We start from the raw sequence: 10936 nt of genomic DNA, 5'->3' as shown, positions 1-10936 counted from the left end.
TTCTCCTTCTCAGTAGCAGTGAATCAAAGCGAGAAGATGACATAACCTGTCTTTATGTGTTACATGTTAGTGTCTAAATCAGATGTTATGTCCAGTAATGAGCCCTTTTAATCCCCATTTTGTTTGGCTCGCACATATGCCATAACATGTTCTACTGGCATTTCCAAACTTGCAAACAAATATCTTGTTGTTATATTATCAAACAACCTCCTGTTATATTGTCATGTCATAACTCCCTGTCATGTTATTCCCTGTTTGTGTTAACAGAACTTTTAGTTCAATAAAAAAGAAATGTGGAAGATCTGAAACGCGTTACATTATGTTTGTTATCACACAGGTGGATCACATTTTTTGTTGTTGTTGTTGTTTCTGTCTTGGTTCACTTTTTCTTCTTGATCCATAATGGCTTCATGATGGTTTCACAGTTGGTGTTTGGTGAAGCACTGGGCTGGCTGCAACTGCATGCAATGGCAGCATGAACTCTCATTTTGACTGGAGAGCACTTGCTGTAGACACTTATTAAAGCATCCTTGAGAGAAAACAGCAGTGACCTCTAACAAACTTAATAAGAATCTAACTGAATTTTAGAATATGTATCAATGTGTTCAAATGTAAATAGAATAGTTGAATATATGGTCAAACACACAACTCTCCACTTTCCTCCTTTCTTTCTAGCAGGCTAAACACAGTCAAAAGGCAGGTATTAAGAAAACATGAGAAATTGAAAAATAATGAAAAATGTAATGTTTGAATATTAGAGAGGAGACACGTTACTGTCACTACCTGCCTTGGCAGAAGAAGGGGGCGATGTTGTGACAAACAAAGAGTGATCCACACAGAGCACTTTCATCCCAAAACAGAAACTCACAGCCCAGAAACATAATGCATCTGTGAGTGGGCCTGGATATTCACATCTTGGTGATCCCTAGGCTGCCATGGTATGAGTCAGACAGGACACAATACTTATGTAGGTACAATTGCAATCCTAACACAGGGACACCAAAAGATGTAGGTGTGATAGGATTAATAAATCAGTCTCAGAAATCAGTCTCATAAAATTTAGTAACCATTAATTTCGTAGTTCAATATTTTATTAATTAAACAACTAAGATTAATGGGATAAGCTAGCTGTAACATTGTGCTACAGTCTTAGAGAGTATTGCAGTACTAATGTATTACAATTACACTACTAAACCCATAACACTCATGAACAACCAGGTTGAAGGTAATTGGGAGTGCTTTGATGGCTGTGGCAGAAACAGACAGGACAACAGTTTTTCAATGATACCATTTATTAACATAATCAATACTACTTGACAAACTAATACTGATATGGTACAATCAATAATCAGCAGCAAATAGAATGATCAAAGGGTAAATGGTAACAAAATGGTGATAAGTCTATGTACAGTCTATGTATTCAGTGTAGGACTGAATGAGTGTTAGACCAGAGATGAGTGTGTGTGTGTGTGTGTGTGTGTGTGTGAGAGAGACAGAGAGAAAGAGAGAGAGAGAGAGAGAGAGCGCGTGCGTGTATGTGGGCGTGTGCCCAGCTGCGCACTGAAGAGAGAGGGAGGAGTTCTTTGGAGAGAGGCTGTGCGCAGGCACACAGAAAAGAGAAGGAGGAGCGAGGGAGAGAGGCTGTGCGCATGTGCACAGCAAGAGGTATGCGTGGTTTGAGGATTTAGTGCGATTGAGGGCGTGTGTGCTAGGCACCAACTAGAGTGGGGGTGGCAATGAGAATCGCATGTGTGCGAGAGACCAAAGAATGTCTAACTTGAGAGCTAGTCTCAAGTAAGTAGGCCCTAAACTCAACAACTCTACCCAACCCTTAAGTCACGCTGCAATCCCAATGCTGGAGGTGTGCAATCAGAAAAAGGGAGTTAGAGAGAGAGAAAGCATGCCAGATCTATCCTTCATAAGAAAATAATAAACGGCTAAAAACCGCATCGTACATGAAATACAGCGTGTACATTAAAATCATAAAAGAATTCAAATAACGACACTTCCTTCACGTTAACTGCATGTAATCTTAATACTAAAGTATGCCCAGATGCCAGCCTTACTTGGATAGCTCATTGCGTGGCGACCGAAGGTTTGGCAGTCTGATGAGCAGTGCGATTCGCAGGTCCAGGGAGAAGTTCCTTTCCTTGTCACTTGAAGATCTTCGGGGCTCCGTTACTCGTCCGATGATCTTTAAGGGTTCTCGATTTAGTTCGTCGACGTTTAAAGAAGTAAAAAGGGATCCGGTCGCCTTTTCTTCCGTCGAATACTGTGTGCGTTACAGTGTAACTAGCCGGTAGAAAGTTAAAGTTGCAACTGCGCGAGAGAAAGTAAATTAAACTTTGGCTGTACAAATATGTCGCTTCATTGTTACTTTGTCCTTTTCTTCGGCAGAGAAAAGAGACACCCGCTGCTAGCGAGCTGCTGCTAGAGCGAGCCGCTGCTAGTGAGTTGCAGAATTGCGGAGCTGGAAATAGGGCTGGAAAAGAGAAAAAAGTTTGGAATTTTCCGCGGTTTTATGGCGAAAATTGCGTCATCACTGTATCTGCTCCATTGCTGTAACCAATACCGTTACAGTGAAACCTGAGAAGATGGGTACAGATTACCCATGCGGTCAAGCAGGGAATTATGGGTAATATGTTCTACGGCCTGACGACCCCTACACTTATGAAGCACAGAATCAGTTTGATATCAGTGTGAGGGGCAACAAGGACCAGGGTAGCAGGCGGCGGGCTGCCCAAAAGTAAAGGTTAACAGTGTAAGTCTTATAAAAGATTTTAGGTAACATAGAAAGATAATCTTAAATGAACATCTCTGTCTCTGACCCTCTCTTCCTCCCCCTCTGTTTCTCTGATCTTGACCCTGACCCTTTTATGGCCCAAGCCTCTCTGCATTCAGGACCAATGCACACCAGAGCAAAAGAACTCTTTCTCTCAATAGTTAATAGACAGGAGGCTCAATGTTTTAGTGCAGCAGAATCCATACCATCTAGTTACATATTGATAACAATTCATTTGTATGAAGTCCACATAATGTTTACCTTGTGAATTTGGACAATACCATGAGTTCAATCTGCATTCTTCCACTCATTCACTGGCTATATAGAACAAAAGAAAAAAAAATGAAATTACCCATACAACACTATTATATCAGCCGGTAATGAATGATATAGCTGTAGAAGTGCTATAGGGCTTTTAAATAACCACTGGCCAACTGAGCAACAGCTGATTCTCAAGCTCACAGTGAACCTAAGCCATCCGCAATGTTAGAGCAATCATATTTGATATCATTTGGCAGCATAAAATGCCCCAAATACATGTAGGCTAATATAATTTTACTATTGCTTCACTGGAAAACTATGTAAAATTATTTGAACTGAGCTCAGATTCACACTTCCAAAAATTCCAAGGAGTGCCTCCTCCCTCCAAGCAGAGACATACCCAAAAGGATAGCAGTACCGCCCGTTTCCAAATAAGATAAAACGGCAGACCCCTTGCTGTCCTTGGGTTCAGGTCCAGCACCAGCTTGAGATAAGCTCCGGTTCATTCAGCCATCATGTAGTCTATCCTGCTCATCTCTGCAAATAATTAGTCCAGTCCCACCACTGTGGAGGATCTGTGACGCTAAAAGACTGTCCACGAAGGGCTCTATTTTAACAGTCTAAGTGCATGGTCTAAAGTGCATGGCGTAAGTGCATTTAGGGTGTGTCCAAATGCACTTTTGCTAGTTAAACAGTGGATATTTTGAGCGCAAAGTAAGGCACAAGGAGAAAAGGAGTGGTACTTAGTCTCTTAAACACGTCTCTATTTCTGTGTCCACTAGGGGGCCCTCGTAACTTGGGTGGTGATCATAAATCGGTACAGTAACTGATGAGCCCCGGGTGAAACTCAAGAGGCGGTAAACATGGTAGAGACTGGTGATGTAATTCAACTTCAAGTATCCGATTGGATGTAAAAACTGCATTTTGTCAGTTAAAACGATTGAACAAAAAGAATACGATTGAATGGAAAAAAAGTGATTGGATGACGAGATACTTTCGTTCACTTCCTAATTAGCGAACGTTCTCGCTTCTGTCTTTGAGACATGGACGATAAATGAGACCTTCCGGAGTGGACCGTAGAAAGTTGGAGTCGCATAAAAATATTGAAAAGAACTTGTAAATTCTCTAATGCTATAAACTTATTCTCTAATGAAGACTGCACGTTAGATAATCAGTAAACCAAAAACTGGACGGCGCACCGCAACCTCACAGTAAGTTTACAGCATTTTATTCAGTATCTTTTGCGGTGCGTTTATGGTGTGACTTTTACACACAAACACTTTCAACATATTTTGTTTTGTATAATCACCAGACAAATTTATGAAACTTGCAACTGTAATGACCCCATTCTAGTCATAAATTGTTGTGTTGGGACAAAAAAAGAAGAGTAAGTGAAAATGAAACTGATGATACAGAGAAGTCTGAATAAACCAATCAGAGAGACTGCAAAACCACGTGGTGTTTCCAAATCAGCCGTGTAGTACCCCCAAAGTGAAGCAACAGAAACATTGTGCTTCCCAGAAACGCTGGGCATAACAGTAAAGTATACTCCACCCGAACAGGCAAATGACTCAAATCCCCAGGCATGGCATAATGTTCTACTGTATATGTTTCACTGTATTAAGTTTATAGCACATATTTATGATACATACGTGTTACACATATAGATAATACATAACTGTTGGATCTCTAATATATAACTGATAAAACAATGAAAGCAATAATACTGAATCCACTGAGAAATAAAAACTAAAGTCAGTAGCAGGGAATACCGTCATATCATATTTCATATATCATATTCATATCATATTCACAGTTCATATATCTGAGTGTTCAGGTCAGAGCAGTGAGTCACATTACTGATTATCAGCTTGGACAGAGTCTTACTGGACTTCCTGGTGGATGTGCCAAAAATTACAATCACAGCCCCAAATTCCCTTAATTAGTTTTCCCACATGTAATAATGAAATTTAAAATCATGTGCTGATTCTCATTTCAGACAAAAATAAAAAGGAGAATTCAAAATTGGTATTTAAAGGAGTTAGAAAATGTGGAAAGTGTGGAAAGACTCACAGTATTTGTGAGATGTTTAGAAATACAATCTTCCTCTGTGTACTCAACACTCTGACTCTTTCACTTATTGTTATGAGGGTAATGACACCCAAGTCCACTGACAGAGACAAACACAAACAGAGTGAACCAGGACTGACTCCTTCATCTGACTCAGTTCATATTTAAAACTTTCATCTGGGCCTTCATTGGCATGCTAATAATAACTGTCAAAGAGGTTATCAGAGAATCCTATATATTTGATTTTCTCAGAGGAAAAATGAAATGACTGAGTGTATGAGAGAGAGAGAGAGAGAGAGAGAGAGAGAGAAATGGATTTACTGCCACAACCTGCCTGTGCTGAAGAAGCAGCAGATGATTGTTTTGATCATGAGAGAGAGAGAGAGAGAGAGAGAGAGAGAGAGAGGCCAGAGAACACAGAACGTAGAGTTTTGAGCACTGTACATATCTGGCATTCAAACCAAAATACCGAAAATTAGATTACATTCTGACCAGGAGTCTAAAAAAGATAAAGATCTGGAATATTCCATGACATGACCACATTATTATTTACATTGTACCATGTACAGCCTTAGTCTTCAGAAATAAAATATCATTTCTTTTCAAAGGTAGTGATTAAATGTTTCTGCTCATAGTGATACTGTAGGTCCGTCCCTGAAAAAGGAGAGACAGTGAACAAAGTCAGATTTGAGAGAACAGAAAAAGATTTCATCTTATTACACAAACTGTTGAATGTGTGTCAGTATGTAGGTGGGTATGTGTATTTGGACATCACTGTATCAGTGTCATAACAAGTTGTAAATTATGAAATAATTGAAATAATTCCTGTTGTCACACACTTGTAGAATGAGTTTTATATTACAGTTCAGTTGTGCTGATGTTAATGTGTGTGTGTGTGTGTGTGTGTGTGCACACGTTTGTGTGTGTGTGTGTGTGTGTGTGTGTGTGTGTGTGTGTTTTATATGTGGCTGAATCTGTTTACTAACAGGTCCTACAGGTTAAACTGCATTATGAAAAGATGAAAATAAAACCGTGTCTTTCTGTCTGTCTGTACTTTTTCTTCTCCATTCAAGGTTCTTTTTTCTCATAAACTTCTCTGTTACGTTTGTGGCTCCTTCAGGAAGTCTGTTTGTGTGTTTCTTCTTACACCTTTTTGTCCAGATCAGGTAAACCTTCACTGAGATATTTCTACCTCTCACTTTCTCTCCTCTCTCTGATGTTTGTGTTAGCATGTTTTAGGTCTATGGGTCAGACCTGGGGCCTGTACTACAAAGTGAAGTGAAGGTAACTTCTGGTTAAGTTAACTCAGAGTAAGTAGTAAACCACCTAATAGAAGAGCCGTATGGTTTCATTCTCTTAGCTAAACAAAGCCATTGGGCCCTTCTAGTAGGAGGTTTACTACTAACTCTGACTTAGCTTAACCAGAAGTTACCGGCATAAGCCAGTTACCTCGCTTCATAGTACAGCCCTCTGGTGTGTTTAGCATGTCTGATTCTGTTTCAGTGACATAATTCATAGTTTTTGAGAAAACATGTTCAGTGTTCTGCTAAAACAGAAGGTCTGTCATTTTTGTTCTATTGCTCTGCTGGACACTTTGAATTTTTGCACCTGTCATATGAGCTGTTGACCTGTTACTTTTGACAATACAGCAGCAGAAAACATTTTTGTAAACAAATGGCCATTTCAAATGATTGCAATTGTTTTCTTTAACAGCAAAATCTAAACCATTTGATTACATTGCCATCAAGTTTTGTGAACATGTCAAACATTAACACAAATACCTTCCTTTAGGCATTACCATACGTTAGGCATTAAACTCAGGAACCGATGGAGACAACAACAGAAACACATGTTGTTGTTTTTGAACGGCCATTTAAAAAAAAATTGCAATTCTTTTCTTCACTGTAAAATGTAAAGCATTTTTTGATCACCACACCAAGACTTAAGTCACCATGTACGATAAATAAGACAAATACTTGAGGCATTAATCTCAGGAAAAGGTGGAGACTGAGAATCTGGGTTAGGATAATGTGGAGGTGCAGGAACATGATCAGCATAAACTATGTATGAAACAGAAAGTACATATCAGATATGTTATGACATACTGCACTGAGTTTTTAAAGTTTCATTATAAAGATAAATATACTTAGAGTATGTGCTTGTAGTTTGGTACATAGTCTGTCATTGCAAGATGAGTGTTTTATTTAGTTTATTTACTTTTAGTTTCATTACTGTAAACAAGATGTTAGTTTTGTAGCATGCACCTTAAGTTGTTTTTTATGGAACCATTTCTTTCAGGAATGAAGTCACTATTTGCTGTTATCCTCTGCCTTCACTGCATTACAGTGTCCAGATCAGGTAAACCATCATTAGAATTTTTACACTGTGGTGTGATTGTGTGTGTGTTTGTATCTACTAAGACTGTGTGTGTAGTGTTGGCATGCCCTCCAAAGACATGGGTGTGTTTTGTACAAATTAAATGGTCTCCTTAACTCATCACTTTGAATGAGGAATGTATTTTTCAGTTCTGTTTTTCTGATTCCAGATCAGTTTCAGGTTGTTGGTCCAGACAGTCCTCTTGTTGTTGGAGCTGGTGAAGATGTGATTCTGCCCTGTTCTCTCAAACCCAACATCAGTGCTGTGGACATGAGAGTGGAGTGGTTTAAAGTCCATACATCAGACACACTGTTGCATTTATATAACAGGGGAACTGAGAGAAAGGATCAGATTCAGTCTTACAGAGGAAGGACATCCCTGTTTAAAGAGGAATTGCAGAAAGGAAACGCTTCATTAAAACTTTCCAGAGTGAAGACCACTGATGAGGGAAAATACAGCTGTGTAGTCCGGTCTGAAAACTGGTTTGATGATGTTTTATTCAGTGTCAGTGTTGCAGGTTAGAGACACATTCATTTAAAAAACACTTTGTGTTGTGACTATTTTATATTCTTTCCTAACAGTGATATTGTTTGTAATTTATACTTTTAACAGCTGTGGGGACCTACCCAGTGATCTCTATGGAGAGCTACAGTATTGGTAAAGGACTCAGTCTATTGTGTGAGATTAAAGGCTGGAACCCTGAACCTGAAGTTGTGTGGTTGGACAATGATGGAAACCTTCTCCCTGATGAAGATACAGAGACACTCAGAGACTCAGAAAGATTCCATGTTAAAAAACATGTCACTGTGCAGGACAGTAACACCAACAGGTTCTTCTGCAGAGCAATACTGAGAGATCACATGAAGGAGGCAGAGATTGTCATATCAAGTAACTCAACATTCAGAAAATCACAATTAAAACTTGTTTTGTAAAATGAAAACAAATCCCTGTTAATTTATTTTGTTTATTTATTTCTTTTTTGAATGATGTTTATTTCATCTTGTTTGTGTGTTTCAGATAGCATTTTTCATACCTGGAGGACTGCTGTTAGCTGCATAATCATTACAACTTTATTCATCATCATTGGATCAACTGGACTTTTTATCTATATTCGCAGAGTAAAAGGTAATTTGTTGATTCACAGTTTTTTAATGTCCTTTTTGATATTCTGTGTGAGTTAGTGATTGGGGGAGGAAAGACAAAAGAAGGAAGATAAGGTCCTTTTTTAAAGAAGAGAAAATGTAAGAGCAGGATACAGGACTGACACATTTTAAAGCCATTGATTTTATAAGCATATTGTTAGCACAGTAACCTACACTAACGACAGGCTTTACCACATGAAAGAGAGAAAAACAGAAGGAGAAAGAGAGAGATGGAAAAACATGAAAGAAAAAAAAGAAAAAACAATATTTTCAGTATTGTTGAAACCCTGTATGTTAGAGAAAGAATTCAAAACGTAGCATTTTGTTTGCATTAAATTACATAAGTATTAGCTGTGATTTTACATCACAGTTAGCAATATGAATAACACACATGTGAATTAACTAATTAACTTATTGTCTCTTCTAGTGTCTGAGAGGACACATGCAGATGAGCCTGTTTGAGCCCAGTTTAATTTTATTGTAAAGTCAATCCAATTCGAAGAAGTAAAGTTAATTAATGAGTAGATTAACGTCTGTTCTGTACATAAGATGGACAGTTACATATCAGTCATTAATAATCTGGTTACTGCTCTCTTGTGTATTTACAGAACATGTCAAGGGAAAAGACAAACAGATACTAGAGGGTGAGTCTCAGTTTTCTCTCAGCTGGGATGTTTGAGATATTGTTTTTATATCCTAAAATGATGCTTCAGCTGACACTGATGTCTATAACTTTTCGCACAACTAAACTGTGTGGGTAGATTATCACAGAAAGACTGACTCTACACTGCCTTTCAAAAACAAGTACTGATGTTTCCACTGATACTACCTGTTGACCAGTCAAAAAACTGCACTCCACAGAATGCAAATATCTGATCAAAAAGTATTAGTTTGTGGATTGTAGAGTGCAAGAATTATTTTGGTTTTAAGCAGAATGATGTATGAATAATTAAAAAATGTTGAATAATCAGAGCAGTGAGACACTGAGGGAGAATTTGGGCAGGTGACACACCAGGCATGTGACCACCTTACAGAACACTTACAGCATGTCCTATTGCCTGCTTTGGTCTAGTCGGGAAATCCACTGGAGTGTCACCGGAGAGTCACTGGACCCTTCATTACTGATACCTGTTGTCCGGTCATCAAACACAAACCCATGTTACATAAAACATTCACAACTCCTGTCTGTAGTAGTCAAGTCTTCAGATCATTTATGGCTTTTTAGTGAGTGATGGAGGCAGCTGAGAACAGCTGTATCCACCTGATGTTTTGGAGGAAAACAGGAAACGTTTTTTGTAGCAGTGATTTACCAGAGAAGTTTGTCAGGAACAACTCTGAGGTTCTTGGTGTTGTGGGGGGAGTTGTTTGTCTCTATGGAGAGGTCCTGCAGCAGAGTGGGTTTGATGGGAAAACAGGTGAACTCTGTCCAGGTCATGTTTAAGGTGACAGTTGGACACCTACATGGATATAGCAGACAGACAGACAGAGATCTCCTCAGTTAACTGGGAAGAAGAGAGTGGGAGGGAATGAAAGTGCTGTCATCACCATAGCAACAGCTTTGGACAGTTCAAGGAGAATGAGAATGGGAGATGGCAAAACCACTGAGATAAAATATAGACATATTTTATCATACACATATAGTACTAGCTTAGACATATGTACTAGCTATACATGACAACACTCACCACAATGTTTATGGTCTGTTTACAGAGTTTAACAGGACACGAAGAAAATATGCAGGTGAGTGACATTTTATCACTAATGTTCAAAATCTTCAATTATACATTCTGTACCACTGACATAGAAACACTCATACAGTAATATTCTGTCTCATTATTTAAACATCCTACATCACCAATACAGAAGCCATATGTCAATACAGTAATATTTCTGTGGATCTGGTCCTATGAACCTGTAAGTGTTGAGTGTGTGAGATGTTATATTAATGACAGCACTTTAGACACAGAGTAATCAGGGTTTCATTGTTTTAATCCAACATTTTCAGATTCAAGCAGTTATTAACCCACGTAATCATTATCTATAAGATGATAGCACATATTTAAATTGGTATTGTCCACATTTTCAAACTAATACAGAAGCTCTGTGTGAGTTTGTATCATTCAGTAATATTTTTACTGATCTGCTCTTGTGATCCTTTAAGTGTAAACGTGTCTAATAGTGAGATGTTATATTAATATCTGAACTATACATCATGTAATAGGTGCTTTGGTAGTTTAGTCAAAACTGTCTGATTAAAACAGTTATTAACCTCCATAATCATTATCTATTATAACATATTTTAATA

The 10936-nt window shown here is 38.4% G+C and overlaps 1 protein-coding gene across 1 annotated transcript in view; it reads left to right on the top strand.

Moving 5' to 3' along the window:
• The first annotated feature begins 10365 nt into the window (after positions 1–10365).
• The window catches only part of LOC115816352 (E3 ubiquitin-protein ligase TRIM39-like), a 6059-nt gene continuing 5488 nt past the window's right edge, over positions 10366–10936 (top strand). Inside the window, exon 1 of the mRNA XM_030779308.1 lies at positions 10366–10371. Within this exon, the coding sequence (XP_030635168.1) occupies positions 10366–10371 (6 nt within the window). The remainder of the gene's footprint in view (positions 10372–10936) is intronic.

The sequence above is a fragment of the Chanos chanos genome, chromosome 7 (genome assembly GCF_902362185.1).
Source record: "Chanos chanos chromosome 7, fChaCha1.1, whole genome shotgun sequence".
NCBI classification, from domain to species: domain Eukaryota; kingdom Metazoa; phylum Chordata; class Actinopteri; order Gonorynchiformes; family Chanidae; genus Chanos; species Chanos chanos.
The sequence above is the reverse complement of the archived record's forward strand: the minus strand, read 5'-3'. Positions and strand labels throughout refer to the sequence as shown.